Source organism: Emiliania huxleyi (genome assembly GCF_000372725.1).
Source record: "Emiliania huxleyi CCMP1516 chromosome Unknown EMIHUscaffold_17, whole genome shotgun sequence".
Lineage (NCBI taxonomy): Eukaryota > Haptophyta > Isochrysidales > Noelaerhabdaceae > Emiliania > Emiliania huxleyi.
The window spans coordinates 874,209-890,832 of NW_005200881.1; the positions used below are offsets into that span (position 1 = coordinate 874,209).

Sequence of the window (16,624 nt, forward strand, 5' to 3'; positions counted from 1 at the left end):
GCTGTCACGATATACCCGAAGGGAACCCCAGTGCCAACACCTAGGCCAACACCGACCGTTGAGGATGAGGTACAAGTGCTCGAAACGAGAGTAGACCTGAGCAACGACATGACTTGGCGGCAAATGATCGGAGTGGGAGTCAGAAATGTGGTCCTTCTCGCAGAGAGAGCGAGAGAAGCAGCGAGTCAGAGCAAGGGATCGGCAGCGGCGTTTCAGAACGAGGCCGAGGAGAGCGATGAGTCAGAGGATGAAACAGCAGGAGAGAGAACGAGGACGAGAGTGGGAAGAACGCGAGGTGGCATGAAGGTCGCTGCGAGAATTGGTGAGAAACTGTGCGAAGAGAGATAGGAAGTGGTAGACGCCCGAGGGTGGGCGACGGCTAGCACCACACTTCTCCCCTTGAAATCCCTGTGTGGTGGCGGCGTGCCGTCCTCCCATCCCTCCCTTGGGTTGTCTGTTTTCTTTCTTTCTTTCAGCACGCTGGCACGACAAGGGCGCGGACTGGCGCGGACTGGCACACACACACACACACACTGGCTCACGTGCGAAGAAGAATTTTCGCTTCTGCGAGGACCATTTTGCCATCCCTCCCTTGGGGGGCCTTTTCTTTCTTTCGGCCCTTTTGCTCGTAGCCCGTCCCCGAGCATCCGGCCCACTGGGTGCGCTTCATAGCTCCCCGGCCCTGGATGTGAGGAGTATCTAGATACTCGTGTGCTCCAAGTGGTGGGAGGATACCAGATAGAGAGATAATATTAGAGGGAGGGCGAGACGATCGAGGGGTTCCGTGCCATGCGGAATCGACCCTATCAAGTGCTCAAGTGCTCAAGATATTAGAACCAAGAGAAGCTTTTGGTTACATGTACATGTACAGCGATGCGCACTACCTCTCCGCGTACGCTTGGCCCCAGACAAGGTTATGGGAGCGGCCATAACAGGTGTTATGGCTGTTATGGCTGGCTACTCATAACACCCCATAACACCTCATAACACCTCATAACACCTCCATCGCTGTTATGGCTGTCATGCCCACCCTACCATAACACCTCATAACACCTCATAACACCTCATAGCACTCATAACACCTCCCACTGGTTTTTATGACAGCCAGCATAACAACCTCATAACAGCTGTTATGACTCGGCCAAAACCGAATATTTGACCCCTGTGGCCCACGGATTTTTTCTTTTGGAGCCCCGCCGCGCAAAAGCAAGACAGAAAACATACAGGTGTATCATATACACCCCAAAGGAGGGGCGCCGCGCGTATCCCGGTGTTTCTTCAAGAAAAATCTTCTTTTTGGAGCGCCCGCCCCGCGTAGCTACTACCAGCCAACCATGGCCTACCGGATGAAGATGTTCAAGAGCCAGAAGCCCTCGCATTGACCTGCGCGTCTCCGACTTCAAGGCAGATTCCCGGCTTCAACTGTGTGCTGTCTGTGTACTGTGACGGAGGAGACGAGCACACGAGACGTACATCGCTGTGCTCTGAGATCCGAGATGCGTGGGCCATCGACGCGTTCTTCACCTTCCTACCTACTTACCTTTTAACGCTACTGCGTACTTTTAGTAGTTAAACTCACTTTTTAGTAGTTACTGACGTAAATCTCACACTTTTGTAGTAGTTAAACTCGCGGGTGGAATCGTCCTTTTTAATCTCACTACTCAAAAGTGTCAGCTACGTAGGATATGGATATGGATCGCAACGACCAACGTCAAGTGATTTATACCCCGTTTGACTACTAATCTTCACAAACAAAACACAAACGAATGCAAGGCAGGTTGAGTGTTATTGAATTTAACTTCAGGGCAAAAGATAAGTAAAAATATTTGCGCCGATCGATGCCGAACCTCGCGCGCGGCAGCGCGCGAAGCCGAAGGCCGAAGCGAAAATTCCAGAGCGGCGAGCAGTTTTCGGCGTGGCCTCTCGGGCCATAAGCATAGCACCGAGGACCCGCAGCGGCTCTCGCGAAGCAGCACCCATAACATGTTATGGGCTGCTATGCGCCCTATGCCCAGAGAGCCATAACACCATAACAATAACTGTGTCAGGGGGCAAGTACGCGCGTCGCTCGGAGAGCTCACATGCTACATTCTAGACGCCCGGCACGCGTACCTCTAGGGAGGTGTGCGTGTGGGAAGTGACGACACGAGTGGCGGCGCAGCCGCAGGAGCCACACCGCACAAATGGTTGGCATGCGGCGGCGCGGCGGGGAGTGCATGGGCGGGTCACCGAGCCGCAACGCCGCCCTCACGAGAAGAAGGGCAGCCAGGAGAGGGCGGACCGGGGCCGGGGCCGGTCGTCGGCCGCCTCGGCGCTCGCGGTCGAGACGCGCAGCACGGTCGCGGTGGCGGCGGGCGGGTCGGCGCTGTCGATGCGCGCGCGCCTCGGGGGTGCGGCCGGCGGCGGCGAGACGTCCGGCGTCGCGGCGCCGCTCGAGAAGGCCGAGTCCTGTGGCGTCGCGTCGGTCGTCCTGTCCCATCGCGACTTGCCGTGGAGCGCGCTCGGCTTGAGCGGCGCGCGGGAGCGGCCGGCGGCGTGCGACGCGCCGACGCGCAGCACCGCGCACGCGGACAGCCGGCGGGGCTGTAGGCGGCCCGACTGGTCGCCCTGCAGGTAGGAGCGGCGCTGGACGGCGACGGCCTACGGAGGGGGAGGGGGGGCGGGGGGCGAGTTGTGATTAGGACGGCGCCTTTGGGGGGGGGTCTGCAGTGCGTGTCTGGGTGTGTGCGTGTGCAGCTCGCACGCCTCGATGAGTAGCTGCGCCGCCGACTGGGCGCAGGGGGCGCGCCGGATGAGCGCAAAAGCGGCGGAGACGTCGATCTCGTCGAGGACGGAGGCCGATGCGAGGAGGAGGTCGCACTGGCCGGCCGGCAGGGGGACGGTGGAGCAGGAGGGGGTGGGCAGCAGCAGCCCGCTCTGCGCGCGAGGGGGGGGGCGAGGGGAGGGGGGCGGTGGAGCCGCGAGTCGGTCGGGCGGAGGGAGGGGCAGAGGCGGAGGCGGGAAGGAAGGGGCGAGGGGGGGAGGGGGGCGGGTGCGCCACGCGCCCTCCCAGTGCCGAGCGAGCCGATGCACCTCGCCGTCTCGTGCCCGCCCGGCCAGATGAGCAGCGGCCCTCGCGGCTGGCCGTCCTGGCTGGCGGTGTGGGCGAGGCAGCCGCCCGACGCCTCGACTCGAGCCCTCTCGGCCGCGCAGTCTTGCACGCGGTGGTTGCGGGAGAGGAGGGTCGGCGGGGAGGTCCGCGAGGCGAGCACGGCGACGCACGTGCCGAGGTGGCAGGTCGTCACCTCTCCCCGCGAGTGGTTCACGGCGCACAGGACGAGCGTGCACGCGGCGGCGCACTTGGCGAGCTTCGGGTGGTCCCGCAGGGCGGTGGCCTGCGCCTCTTTGAAGAAGGAACGGCCGGCGCGGCGCAGCGACTTGCCGCTCCCGTCCTCCTCCGCCCCCGCAACCACCAGCCGCGCGACGTGTTTCGAGCACCAGACGAGGATCGCGTGCGCCAGCCGGCGCTCCGTCTCCTTTGCAGCGGCGCTGGAAGCGGTATTGCTGGCCGGCACCGCCACAAACGCCAGGGTCACGCCCTCGCCGCCGATGATCACGTGTTCGACCTTTGCGCAGGCGCGTCTGCCATAGGCGTCGGTGATCTGGGCGCGGCCTCCGCTCACCGAGCGAGGCGCCGGCACCGGGAAGGCCTGCTCGATGGCGGTGGAGAGCAGGGTGGCCTGCTTGGCCTGCCGCTCGGCGGCGGCGGCTTTCCTCGCCACGGAGCTGCTGAGCGCGAGAGCCTCCATCTCGTCCTCGATCTGATCCATCGCGCCGCCCGCCGACAGTCCGCGGCGGCCCGCCTCGTCCTCGACGTCATGCCTCTCGGACGAATCGCCCATCGCCCACGTGAGCAGCTCGCCGTCCCGGCTGCCAGCTCGAGGCAATTGACTAGTGCACGCCATTGGGGGCGGGAGCACCAACCCAAACTGTCGCCGAGATCCGAGCTTGACGGGAGAACACCGACGTGAGACGGTTAGAGGATCATGCTACTTCTGTTTCTCATCTTTTGCTCACATTAGCACAGATTGGGGGAGTCTCCCCTCGCTCTGACGCTCCGGGACGTGCGCGGAGGAGACCCCGCGACATCGGTTGACGTTGAGGGAAGCTAGTGCTTTTGGCTCGCGCCGGGCGGGGCAATTTGAGAGAGATTTTTGAAAACCAACAAGAAATCACGGCTCCCACAGTGATTTGGGCTCGGCAGCTTGTCAGCCTTTCTTGCAATTTGTAGAAGACCCCACAGCCCATACACCATGATAAAATTGGGTCGCTCCTCAATCTTCCTCATCGCAGACCCTGTCAGCAGAGTCCTCCTCCGGGAATGTACGTAAGAGCCACATACGCTGAAAGCGCGCTCCCTGTCCCTTTTCTCCCAGTAAGCTAAAGTAAGCACTGAGAAAGAGAAATAAAACCTCGGCAAGACTTGAGCGACGGTTACGCCATCCCATGTAAAATCTGAGGCAAAATTGAGGAATCGACAAAATACCCAGGCGGTCGCAGGGTAATTTCCAGGTCTACACGTTCTCCGCAATTTCCCGGCATTTTGACGATTGAGAGCCCAAAAATTTGACGATTTCCACGCACCACGGAGTTTTCCCGGGAAAATAGAGAGGAAAAGAGAGGGTGCTGTAGAGAAAAAAGGAAAGGAAAACAGACGGGGTGCGAGAGGAAAACCTCGTACAGCCTAACCGGAAACCCTTGTCAGGCCAAGCCTTAATAGAGAGAGAGAGAGGAGAGAGAAGAGAGTTTTGTTTTGTAGCCTTAGTATGAGCGGCCCGATACTTGGAGCACTTGAACGTCGTGTTTTGTTTTAGGTTTTTAGGTTCGTTGTGGTGCTCTTGCGATCGGCGGTTAGTGGTGCACTAACCGTTACTCTAACCCCGATAAATCCTTCGGAGTCGCTCCTTATCGCAAGCCCTGTCAGCAGTCCTCCTTTCCGAGTTTCCGTGATTTAGAGTCAGTGGCCGCCAGAAAACACGCCTGCGTGGATCGCGTCACACCAATCCTCGCTACCCAACGCGGCCAAAGGATATCCACCTCGAGTCAGTAATACGAGCGTCACTTTGTACCCACCCCCCCTACTTCGTGGGGACCCCCCCGCCGGTCGGTGGTCTGCCCCCGAGGTGGACCGGACCCCCCCTCCGGTCGGTCGCTCTCTCGGCGGCGGGAGGTGTGACGACCGACCCCCCCCTCGGTCGGTGTCCTTGCCGTGAGCCCCCTGAAACGCTCTCCCTCCTTCTCGCGAACCGCCACGTGGGCGCTTCGAAATCGCCGGTTTTCACTATGAAAACTAGTCACGCAGCCAAGCGCCAAGGAGACTTCTTCGCCGAGGCCCGAGCGAGCCCGACCCCACACATGCATGTGGAGCATCTACGCAGTCGCAGGCCTGGTCCTGCTTGCCGTCACTTTGTACTCCAGACTTCTCCGCAGTACGCGCGCATCGTCCCTTCCGATGACTACGATGACTTGCCAGACTTGATCGACACATCGCCGCCGCCGTCACCGGGCTCATCGGCTTCCGAGAGTCGCCCAAGCGACAGCGAATGGCAATCGATGGACGCCGCTTCTGGAGCAACTCAGTTAATCGCGACATGCTGCGCGTTGCGCGCGGGCAGAGCTATGCCGGCAACATGATCTGCCTCGCACCCGGTCTTCGCGTCTCCAAATTTCCCCTGGACCATGATGCCACCGTGTGCGGTGTGACCCTCGAGCCAACCCGACCGACCCCCCCCTCGGTCTGCGCTCCGACCGACCGGACCCCCCCTTCGGTCTGCGGTATTCCGCGGCCGCCGACCGGACCCCCCCTGCGGTCGGTCGGTCTGCGCTGGGCGCTCAAACCGCGAAGTCGGCCTGTTCACTACAAGATGACGCTCGTATAAGAAAAAGAATTCCGTGGTGCGGCACGTGAGCAGGCACTGGCTTCTCCCTCGCAGCGCAGCGCTGCTCGCGCCCTCACCGCGCGCTCGCCCGTCGCCACAGGCTTTCCTCGGCTCCCCGACGCGCACAGAGGCTCTTGAGGCATCTGCCTAGGACGGACCCTCGCTCTCCACGTCGCAGCAGCCATGCAGGCGAGCGCGCACCCGAGCGCCGGCGGTGGGCGGTCAGACACGTGGGGTTGGAGCCGAAGCGGGCGGGGGGGCTCGCTTTGGGCGGGGGGCTGCAGGAAGGGCGACCGCGGCCCGTGCCCGAATCGCGCCGCCTCCCCGCTGCTCAGATTTTCGTCAAGACGCTCACGGGCAAGACCATCACCCTCGAGGTGGAGCCCTCTGACTCGATCGACAACGTCAAGGCCAAGATCCAGGACAAGGAGGGCATCCCGCCCGACCAGCAGCGCCTCATCTTCGCGGGCAAGCAGCTCGAGGACGGCCGCACCCTCTCCGACTACAACATCCAGAAGGAGTCGACGCTGCACCTGGTGCTGCGGCTGCGCGGCGGCGGCAAGAAGCGGAAGAAGAAGGTGTCCCCCAAGCCGAAGAAGTTCAAGCCCAAGCCCAAGAAGGGGCCGTGGCTTTTGTCACCCCCTTTTCCCTCCCGCCTTCCCGGCGGCGGCCGCGGAGCTCACGGTTTCTTGGGGGCCGCGGCCCTTGCCGCCCAGCCCCCGCCTTTGCCCCCCGCCCTGGCCCCCCGCCTTGGCCCCCGGCCCCCGCCTCTTTTTCCACGGCGGCCTTCCCCCCCCCCCCCCCCCCGCCGCGCCCCAGGTCAAGCTCCATGTCCTCAAGTACTACAAGGTCGACGGCGCCGGCAAGATCACGCGCCTCCGCAAGCAGTGCCCCTCGTGCGGGCCTGGCATCTTCATGGCATCGCACTTTGACCGGCAGTACTGCGGCCACTGCGGCCTGACGTACATGTTCGAGAACCCGGGCGCCGGCGCGGACGCGGGCAAGGCCGACACGAAGGGTAAGAAGAAGAAGTGAGCCCGTGCGAGCACGCGTCTTGTGTGGGCGTCATAACGTAGATTCATGAGTCAGTCAGTCTCACCGCCGTCTTATATGATTATGAAGAGAGGGATTTTCCGTTGTCTATGCACATGTGACCCATAAGAGTAGATACATCCCCGCCCCTCGGACACCACCCGACAATGCGCATGCGCGAATTCCCACGACCCACGTGTGCCCCGCCGGGGACTAAAGTCCGGGGCCCGGCGCCAACACGAGCCCGCCTCCCGGAGACAAGCACGTGGCGGCTGACATCGCGCGCGCCCCCAAGAATCCGAGCGCCCCCCGTCCGCCCTCCCTCGACAATCACACACCGGACGAACGCGACGCGCGCTGCGACAACGTCATGCTCTCGCCTACGCCACAGAAAGCGGCCACAGACGCACCTCACGTGCCAAGCTGCCAACGTCTCAACTGCATCTCCGCCGCGGGGCACGGGAGCCAACCCTAGCTTCGTTACTGCTGCGGCGGCCCGGAGCGGAGCCGGCCTCCGCAGCCCAGGGCACGGCTCCCGCGCCTCGGCCCCGGCCGCGCCTCCGCAGACCCCACCAGCCACGGCCTGGCGTCGGCCGGGCTCCTCGGGCGCGGCGAGGTCAGCATATCTCGACCGGCGAGGTCTCGCCGCATGACATGCGGCTCGAGTCGAGCGGGGAGAGGGGCGAAGAGGGCGGGGAGAGGCGCGGCGACTTGGCGCGCGCGTCCGCGACGGAGGAATCCTTCTGCTCCCCCTCGATCAGCCGCTTCGAGGCGCGCGCGAGCCCGCACGCGCCGATGAGCTCTGCAAACGCGACGATGTCGGACGCGTTTTCTCGATCGAGCAGCAGCAGCAGCGCCTGCTCGCAGAGCTGCTCGAGGCGGGTGAGCTGGTACGCGTTGGCCAGCATCATCAGCTCGAGCGCGTGCGCGGCCGACATCCCGCGAGGCAAGTCGTCCGTGAAGAGGTAGTTGACGAGCGAGCGGAAGGCGGCGTACGCGACGCCAGGCACCTTGACGACGTCGTCGGAGCACTCGCGCATCCCGGAGGTGAACATGGCGCGGAAGTGGGCGGAGCGCACGCACATCACCGCCTTGGAGGCGCGCAGCGTCCGCCCCTCCACCTCGAAGACCGCCTCGCCCTCGATGACCGACTCGCTGTCGCCGTCGAGCAGCCTGCGCAGGTCTTGCCGCAGCGTGGACGGAGCGACGCGGCGCGGCGGCAAGGCGTCGACGGAGAGGTAGCGGACGCACGAGTTGCTGCGGTCGGTGATGAGGAGGGCGGGCCCAATGCCAGGGAGCAGCGACACGCACAGCCCGCACGGCGAGTTGAACTGCGACTCACTCATCGCCGCCTGCCCCGTCCCGGCCAGCGTCGTCACCTCGCCGGCCAGAGTGACGCGGCGCACGCAGTGGTTGCCCGAGTCGGCGACATACAGCGTCCCCTCCGAGTCGATCGCGAGGCCGTTGGGCGCGTGGAAGGCGGCGTCCTTGCCGCTCCCGTCCCGGTGCTTCGCCGCGCCGCACCCCGCTAGCACCGACACCTGCCCGTCGGGCGAGATGGCGGCGAGCGAGTTCGAGTGGTACGACGAGACGAAGATGGACACCTGTGGCGGAGGGGGGAGGCGGAGGAGGAAGGGGTCAGGTGAGCGATCCTGGGATCGCACACCCCGGCGGGCGAAAGTGCGGTCTCTCTCCTTCTCTGCCCTTCTCTGCCCTTCTCGGCTCGCCTCTCCGCAGCCGCTCGACCCCTCGGCGAGGTGGGACGTATCCTCGTGCACCGCGATGCCGTACGGAGCGTCGAGCGCGGCCTCGTCCTCGTGGCACGAGAGCGTCGCCACCACGCCGCCCCGTGAGACCACCCGCACGCAGTTGTTTGAGTAGTCGGCGACGTAGAGGACGTCGTTCGAGTCAATCGCGATCCCACACGGGTTGTAGAAGCTCGCCACCCTCCCCTGCCCGTCGCGGTGCGCCGCGGCGCCGTTGCCGGCAATAGTGGTGACGACGCCGTCCATCGTCACGCGCCGAATGCGGTGGTTGCCGCAGTCGGCCACGTAGAGAGTCCCCTCTGAGTCAATCGCAAGCCCGCATGGGTGCGCAAACGCCGCATCCTGCCCCGCCCCGTCCGCGAAGCCTCTGGCGCCAGAGCCAGCCAGCACGCGCATGCCGCCCTGCTTCAGCACGCAAATCCGATGGTGGCCGGTGTCGGCCACGTAGACCTCACCGTTGGCAGAGGCGGTCAGGCCACACGGGTTGAAGAGCGCAGCTCCGCAGTCGCCCGAGACGATGGCCTCCGGCGAGGGCGGCTGCGTCCCTGCGTCGCACGAGGCAGTGGTGGTGGTGGGCGACTGGCACGGGGAGCGGTGGCGACTGGCGGGGCCGCTGCGGCCGCCTGGCAGCACCATCACGGCCGAGCCTTCGGTCGAAGCCATGGACTTTTGTCGAATCTTCAGAACATCCGGCTGGCGGTTCCACTCTGGTGCTCACGTCTTCTTTTTTTGCTTGCCGGCACTTAAAATTGGGAACACCTGACCCCTACCTACCTACCTACCTACCTACCCTATGGGTACTACTCGTACACCAACTAAAGTGTGTAGGTGCGTTGTTGGCAAATCAAGCAAAACAAAAAAAAGGCGGAGGAAAGCGGCGAGTCGCAATTCCAGGGGTCCTTGTGGCGGGCCACCCTGTCCAGAGAGGCATGGATGCCAATCTAAGGGTCTTTCGACCGAGTCTATGTACTATGATGTGTATGTACAGAGTCCTGGACCTGGTCGTCATGGACTTTTGTTTGACTTTTGTCGAATCTTATCCTTTCGAGAACACGAACATCAAAACAAAACTCGAACATCCGGCTGGCGGTTCCACTGTGGGGAGGGTTGACATGGCGGAAAATTTCTTTTTCTGCTGCGAAAATTCCGTGAAGAGAGGGGAAACCCCGACGGGAGGGCCCAGACCTACCCTACCTACCCCGGCATGAGTGCCGGCCAAGCAAAAAAAGAAGACACCGGAACGCTTCGCTTTTTTTCCACGTGTCTAATTCTCTTGTGCGCATCATCTCGCCTCATCTCGCCTCATCTCGCCTCATCTCACCTCATCCTCCTCACCCAGGCTACTCGACGGGGGCGGGGGGGGCGGGGCAGATCGGCAGATGAACAGGGGAGGCTGGGGAGGGGGGGGGGTCCACTCTGAAGACTGCCGACCGGGGGGGGGGGGTTCTCCCACAGGGGTTTTACCCTCCGCTGAGGGTCGGCGCGGCGAGGGGGACTTGAATTCGCCGCGCAACATTCGCCCCCAGGACCCCCGCCCCCCCCCCCCCGCCATTGGTCCCACCGCCTACCCCTTTCTCTTCGCACCCCCTCCTTGCGCAGTGTCCCCCGCTGTGTGTCGTCGTTATCGGGGCACGCTATCTCCTGTCTGGGCAGGGCAAGCCACACGGGTTGAAGAGCGCAGCTCCGCAGTCGCCCGAGACGATGGCCTCCGGCGAGGGCGGCTGCGTCCCTGCGTCGCACGAGGCAGTGGTGGTGGTGGGCGACTGGCACGGGGAGCGGTGGCGACTGGCGGGGCCGCTGCGGCCGCCTGGCAGCACCATCACGGCCGAGCCTTCGGTCGAAGCCATGGACTTTTGTCGAATCTTCAGAACATCCGGCTGGCGGTTCCACTCTGGTGCTCACGTCTTCTTTTTTTGCTTGCCGGCACTTAAAATTGGGAACACCTGACCCCTACCTACCTACCTACCTACCTACCCTATGGGTACTACTCGTACACCAACTAAAGTGTGTAGGTGCGTTGTTGGCAAATCAAGCAAAACAAAAAAAAGGCGGAGGAAAGCGGCGAGTCGCAATTCCAGGGGTCCTTGTGGCGGGCCACCCTGTCCAGAGAGGCATGGATGCCAATCTAAGGGTCTTTCGACCGAGTCTATGTACTATGATGTGTATGTACAGAGTCCTGGACCTGGTCGTCATGGACTTTTGTTTGTGACTTTTGTCGAATCTTATCCTTTCGAGAACACGAACATCCGGCTGGCGGTTCCACTGTGGGGAGGGTTGACATGGCGGAAAATTTCTTTTTCTGCTGCGAAAATTCCGTGAAGAGAGGGGAAACCCCGACGGGAGGGCCCAGACCTACCCTACCTACCCCGGCATGAGTGCCGGCCAAGCAAAAAAAGAAGACACCGGAACGCTTCGCTTTTTTTCCACGTATAGACCCCGTTATGATGGGTCCCGATCGTCCACCGCTCCCAGCCGTGCTCGCCAAGCATCAGCCGCCGCCGCCACCGAGCGACGCGCCGACAACTCCTGAGAAGGCAGGCATCAAATGTTAGAAATCGTCCCCAGCTCTGTCGGGCGGGAGCTCGGACAGGGGTGGTAAAGAGATGTAGGGCCTTCCTTAGGTTCGCCTCTCACACCCTCACTGTCTGACTGTCTGCGACGTGTGCTTCGTGTTTCTTCTTATCAACCCACCTCGAGATCTTGTATGTCAAAACCTATACTCGAGTGCCTATGAACGGCGCTCATGGAAGGAACGCGGTCGTCGTCACACCTGTGTCATGACATCCACACTCTGGCCGCTCGCGGGCAACGCGCACGGTGCGTGTCTGGGAGCGGCCCTAAACACGCCGAGCAACGACCTGCTTCCCGGCTTGAGCGAGCTCAGTTGCCAGGACGCGTGCGTGACCGACAGCCTCTGCCACGCCACCGGATTCAGCTATCTCGGTGCGCAGACGCAGTGCAGGCTCTTCAAGTCGCCCGTCGTCCGGACCCTCCCTATGAGCGGAGTGTCTTGCCGCCTAAAGCCGGGTCTTTCTTCCAGCTACATCGGCCCATCGTCAATGAGCCTGTTCTTCGGCCCAGGCTTGGCGCAAGCTCCCGGCCGCCCGCCACCTCCACAGCTGCCGTGGGCTCTCCCGCCTCCGCCGCCACCCAGCGCCCTCTCTGCAACGCCGTGGTGGCTCCGGTCCTTCCTGCAGGGACCCCGCACGACGGGACCCACCGGACAGGCGAGAATTCCGAGGCTCTTGCCGCCGCCGCCGCCGCCGCCGCCGCCGCCGCCGCCGCGCTCCCAAACGCAAGCGGGGCGGCTGTGGCCGCTCACCGGAGCGAGGCGAGGCGCCTGCCGCGTGCAAGGCCCGCTTGTGGCCGAGATCGGGCCGAGATCGGGCCGAGATCGGGCCGCGATCGGGACGGCCTCGTGCCTCTCTCGGCCGACTCCCCGTCCGCCCATCGCAGGAGGCAACACCGGCAGCTTCGACGAGGTGTGGCAGGTTGGCGAGTTCGCGTGCCAGCAGCAGTGCGCCTCCTCTTCCATCTGCGTTGCGATCGGCTACTACTTTGCAGGTGCCGCGGGGGGAAGGGTGCGACGGGGGTGGCGTCCGCAGGTAGCATGCCACCCCCGGCCAGCGTGCCGCCACACACATCCTCCCCCTCTCTCCGCAGGCCGCATGACGCGGTGCGAGCTGCACAAGGACCCCATCTTCTCCATCCTGCCGATGGGGGAGGCGTCGTGCCGCATCAAGCCCGGCCGCGCCCCCGCCGGCTTCCAAGCCTCGCCCCGCGGACAGATCCAGCCTGCCACCCGCGGCGCCCCCGCCCCTCCTCTCCCGCTGCCGCCGCCGTCGCCGAGCCCGCCGCCACGCCCGCCGTGGCCGCCCGCATCCCCTCCGTATTCGTCCCCCTCCCCCCCGCCCCCGCCCTACGCGCCACCGCTGCCGCCGGTCGCCCCTTCGCCTCCAGTCGCCCCCTCCCCGTCGCCGCCGCCGCCCTCGCCGCCCCCGCCCACGTCGCCCCCGCCGCCACCACCCGCCTCGCCGCCGCCAGGCGCGCAGCCAGACTCAAGTCGAGCCCCCGCCCACATCCCCTCGGGCTCCCCTCTCGCAACCCCGCGCTCTCCGCCCCCCGCACAGGAGAGCCGCCGCCGGCACAGCCACCACCGCCACCAAGCACTCCGCCCCACCCTCCGCCGCCGCCGCCTCCCGACCCGCCGGCGGCTCCTCCTCCTACCTCGCCACCGCCGACGCCGCCGCCAGCGCCACCGCCTCCATCCCCGCCCCCACCTGTCACACCGCCGCCGGCGTCTCCTCCTCCTACCCAGCCACCGCCGACGCCGCCGCCAGCGCCACCGCCCTCGCCGCCGCCGAACGACTGCCTCGCCTACGCGCAAGGAGAGGGCTCCAGCTTTGTGCTCTGCACAGGCACGACGGCGGCGGGGGTAGCGCGGCACATGCGCCGCGTCGACCTGCGCAACCACAACCTAATGTCCTCCGCCTTCGACGGCGTCGACATGCGCGGGGCCAACCTGGACAACGCCGACCTGCGCGGCAGCACCTTGTACGACACCAACTTGGCCGGGGCGAGCCTGCGCGGCGCGCGGCTGGCGAAGGTCAAATTGGCGCGCGCGAACCTGCGAGGCGCCAGACGGCCTCTCGGGCGCTGTGAGGGCGGCAGCGAGCGCGACAACGGTGAGCGTGTCGCGGTTGTGGCACGCGGTAGGCGCTGACTTCACCGGCGCGGAGCTCCTCGAGGCTGACTTCACAGCGGCCGTCTTCACCGACGCCGTTTTCCGCCGCGCGCTCATGCGCCGCGTCAGCATCAAGCACATTCATGAGGGGGCGCGGGCCATTTTCGACGGCGCCGACTTGCGCGACGCGCAGGTCACCGACAACGAGATGCCCAACAGCTCGTGGGTCGGCACCGAGTTGCACGCAGTGGCGATGGAGGACACCGGGCTGCAGGGCGCGCGCATCGAGCAGGCCGACCTCTCCGGCGCGCGCTTCGTCGACGTGCGCATGCAGGGGGCGCTGCTCCTGTCCACCTCCCTCAAAGGGATCAACATGCGCGCCGCCACCGGATGCTGCGCTCTAGGGCCGAGCCGCCGACACGAGCTGACGCGGGGGGGTGCCTTGCCGACCGCTGTAGGAATGGCCCCGCCGACCTCACTCACATCACCATCTTCAACTCGTCCTTCCAAGACGCCTTTCTGCCCGGAGCTCTGTTCGTGGAAGCTAATGCTCGTGGCGTCGACTTCTCGGGTGCCGTTCCTGAGCTGTCCGTGCCCGTCCCAGAGGTGCACGCACGTAGCCACGCCCCCATATCCCGAATAGGCTCCATCCTTCAGAACTCTGACTTCCGACGCGCAAATGTCGAGCGGAGCTCATTCGCCGGTGCCACGATCACGGACGCGACCTTCGATTTCGCCAACGTAAGCCTTACCGATTTTACGAATGCCATTGGGGCGAGCAAGGGCTCCTGGTTTAACATTCAGGGAACTCCGGTGGGCTTGGTACTGTGAGCAGTCTGGGCAGCAGTGAGGGGTGAGAGAGTTGGGACAGATATGATAGGTATTTGCTCGGTATACTGTTTCCTATTCGACTCTTGCTCATATGTGTTTCCGCAGTTTCCGCACACCCCGCAGGCGAGAGGCGTTCGCCGTTCCGTGTTCGTTTCCGATTCGGTTCTCACTTCTCTGTCAGTGTCAGTGGTTACTGGTTTCCCCACACATCCCCCAGCAGCTCTCCCCCCTGTCGTGCCCCCTCCCCCCTGAGAGACGAAATCTTTGACCTCTCCTTTCTACATACACTACATAGACACATAGGCAAGCGTAGAAAACTTGAGGATGAGTTCATCAGAGAATTGAGAGGTGTGCGAGAGAAACTCGTCTCTCTCTCCCCGAGGGAAACTCGGCTCTCGCGTCACAGCACTCAAGGTCTCATGTCGATGCAAAAGTAACGGCCGCCGAGTTGCAGGGCCGTCCAGCTGCTGCCGCACCACGACGTCTCAAGATAGGCGCTCCTGAAGAGGTGTGAGTCGTCGCCACTTCCCTCCCCCATCCTGCTCAGCGACAGCGTGCAGCTCAGGTCGTGGTCGGAACTCGGATCCACAGCCGCCGCCGTCAACGCTATATTTCGGGCATGGTGCTGCTGCTGCTGCCGCTGCTGCTATAGCGCATATACCACTCCTGGAGCGCGTCAGTGCTCGTCGTCGCAAGGGCAGGCACCTGTGTGTACCGCCGGCGCAGCTTGTGCCGCGTCTGCGCGAGCAGGTCGTCGTATTTCAGTTTGTAGTTGTTGTCCTCCAACGCGCCCATGAGCGCCCACGAGAACGCGCCGCGTGGGACCCCACCGATCACCGCGTCCGCGCTCGTCTGATTGTCCTGGCAGCCCGACAGTGTCCACACCTGCTTGGTGCTGCCGCCGAGCCCACGACTTCGCGGCGCCGCCCGCGGGCGCTTTGCAGCGCGTGAGTCAATCTCCTCCTGTGCTTCGGGAGGCGGCTCCATGTACCTTGGCACGATGTCCTCCTCGAGCCCCAACTCGCGATTGACGCACAAGTCACCTATCAATGACATGCGTTCTTTGTCTGAAAAGTGGCCGCCCTCCTCGGTCCTCATGGTGGGAGTGGGTGCTCGTACCCATGGTCGCTGAGTGACAGCAGTCGAAGAGACAGGTAATCTTTGCTCCCTCCGGGATCTGGCTAAAGAAATTTTGCATCTGGTCGTCGGTGATGACGTATTCCGGAAACCCCTTGGTGCAGTCGGTTGGGCAGAGGCACTCGTTCTTCCCATCGGGCTCCCGCCCTGACCGATCAGGGCACTGGCTGCCGTGCCCCGAGTAGTGAAAAAATAGCTCGTCGCCGGGCTTGACGCCCTCCACAAGCCACTTCAAAGCCGCCATCATGTTCTTCTTGTTGGGCACCTTGCTCGAGTCGTTTGTGTCGTCTGTCATCAGCCTGATTTCAGAGGACGAGTAACCGAATTTGGTGGTCAGCACGTTGTACTGGGACTTGACGTCGTTGATGCAGCCACGCAGAGGCATTCGAGACCCGGTGTAGTTGATGCCGATCAGAAGCGCCTTCTTCCTCCTACCCGCAGCCGGCTCGGGCGGCTCTGCGGACGCGGTGGCCTCCTGATACTGCGGTGGCTTGCTCGCGTCGCCCGCGTGGATATCGCCCGATATCTTGATAATCTTTTGCTCGATCTCAAGCTGAGGGCACTGCTTTGCCAATTTCCGGAGCAAGCGCTGCAGCTGGGCGTTGGACTTGATGACACCACTGGAATTGACAACGCCAAAGATGGTGAAGAGGGGAATGTGCAGGTATTGCAAGAATCGAAGGAGTTCATCAGGCTCGATTGCGCCAGATTTGTCCTTGTCCAAGAAGGTCGAGACGGCCTCAATCCTCTCGTCAGAGAAGGCGTCAACGGGCTTCATCTTCTCCTTATTCTCGCGCACGTACTTGACCAGGTTCCCCGTGATATTGAGAAATGGCTGGCGCCTCCCCATGTCTTCGACGGCTTCAATGAACTCATTGAGTGAATATGAGGACTTGGCGCCGTGCACCTTGACCGGGCGTCCACACATTGCAGCAAACATCTTGGTCACCTCGCTTCCCGCTAGGCGACCGGAGCCATCCTTGTCCAGCAGCTCAAAGACCTGCGTCACGTCCCGAGGATCCAAGGCGGGAGCATGCACGTCGAAGAGAGAAGGCTGCGCGCCCATCGCCGACGAACCGCGCCGTCCGGCAGTATGTCGGAAAAACTCTATTATTGGACGGCCGCCCCAATCCGACCCGAGCGCGTCGGAGAGGTGTTAGGAGTGCGATTCGCTCTAGGGGCTTTCTTGGACCTTCATATCGAAGTATCTCTCTGGCGCTGCGCGCTTGTCTGAGAGGTTGAGGTGCGAGCCCTGG

The 16,624-nt window shown here is 63.5% G+C and overlaps 6 protein-coding genes across 6 annotated transcripts; 3 read left to right on the forward strand and 3 right to left on the reverse strand.

Moving 5' to 3' along the window:
* Positions 1 to 1,903: 1,903 nt before the first annotated feature.
* EMIHUDRAFT_434265 (hypothetical protein) lies at positions 1,904 to 3,968 on the reverse strand. Its single transcript, XM_005784583.1, has 3 exons — positions 3,041 to 3,968; positions 2,746 to 2,916; positions 1,904 to 2,640 (listed from the first exon to the last, which is right to left on the reverse strand). The coding sequence occupies exons 1-3, from the start codon at positions 3,942 to 3,944 to the stop codon at positions 2,078 to 2,080; spliced, it is 1,638 nt and encodes a 545-aa protein (XP_005784640.1). The 5' UTR covers positions 3,945 to 3,968; the 3' UTR covers positions 1,904 to 2,077.
* Positions 3,969 to 6,018: 2,050 nt separating this feature from the next.
* On the forward strand, positions 6,019 to 7,075 carry EMIHUDRAFT_434266 (hypothetical protein). Its single transcript, XM_005784584.1, has 3 exons — positions 6,019 to 6,107; positions 6,254 to 6,538; positions 6,738 to 7,075. The coding sequence occupies exons 1-3, from the start codon at positions 6,102 to 6,104 to the stop codon at positions 6,951 to 6,953; spliced, it is 507 nt and encodes a 168-aa protein (XP_005784641.1). The 5' UTR covers positions 6,019 to 6,101; the 3' UTR covers positions 6,954 to 7,075.
* On the reverse strand, positions 7,059 to 9,379 carry EMIHUDRAFT_462761 (hypothetical protein; the record flags this gene model as incomplete). The annotated part of the gene is made up of 2 exons (XM_005784585.1): positions 7,059 to 8,554; positions 8,729 to 9,379. 2 exons carry the CDS (start codon positions 9,377 to 9,379, stop codon positions 7,568 to 7,570), a joined length of 1,638 nt encoding a protein of 545 aa, XP_005784642.1. The 3' UTR covers positions 7,059 to 7,567.
* Positions 9,380 to 11,483: 2,104 nt separating this feature from the next.
* Positions 11,484 to 12,445, forward strand: EMIHUDRAFT_434268 (hypothetical protein; the record flags this gene model as incomplete). Its single annotated transcript, XM_005784586.1, has 2 exons — positions 11,484 to 12,280; positions 12,380 to 12,445. Coding segments are annotated over 2 exons (861 nt in total), but the record flags the coding sequence as incomplete, so codon positions are not given.
* Positions 12,446 to 13,514: 1,069 nt separating this feature from the next.
* EMIHUDRAFT_434269 (hypothetical protein) lies at positions 13,515 to 14,310 on the forward strand (the record flags this gene model as incomplete). The annotated part of the gene is made up of 3 exons (XM_005784587.1): positions 13,515 to 13,775; positions 13,859 to 13,971; positions 14,044 to 14,310. Coding segments are annotated over 3 exons (562 nt in total), but the record flags the coding sequence as incomplete, so codon positions are not given.
* Positions 14,311 to 14,640: 330 nt separating this feature from the next.
* On the reverse strand, positions 14,641 to 16,434 carry EMIHUDRAFT_202860 (putative metacaspase protein with Ca-binding EF hand domain; the record flags this gene model as incomplete). The annotated part of the gene is made up of 4 exons (XM_005784588.1): positions 14,641 to 14,770; positions 14,947 to 15,126; positions 15,223 to 15,274; positions 15,351 to 16,434. 4 exons carry the CDS (start codon positions 16,432 to 16,434, stop codon positions 14,641 to 14,643), a joined length of 1,446 nt encoding a protein of 481 aa, XP_005784645.1.
* Between the last annotated feature and the right edge of the window lie 190 nt (positions 16,435 to 16,624).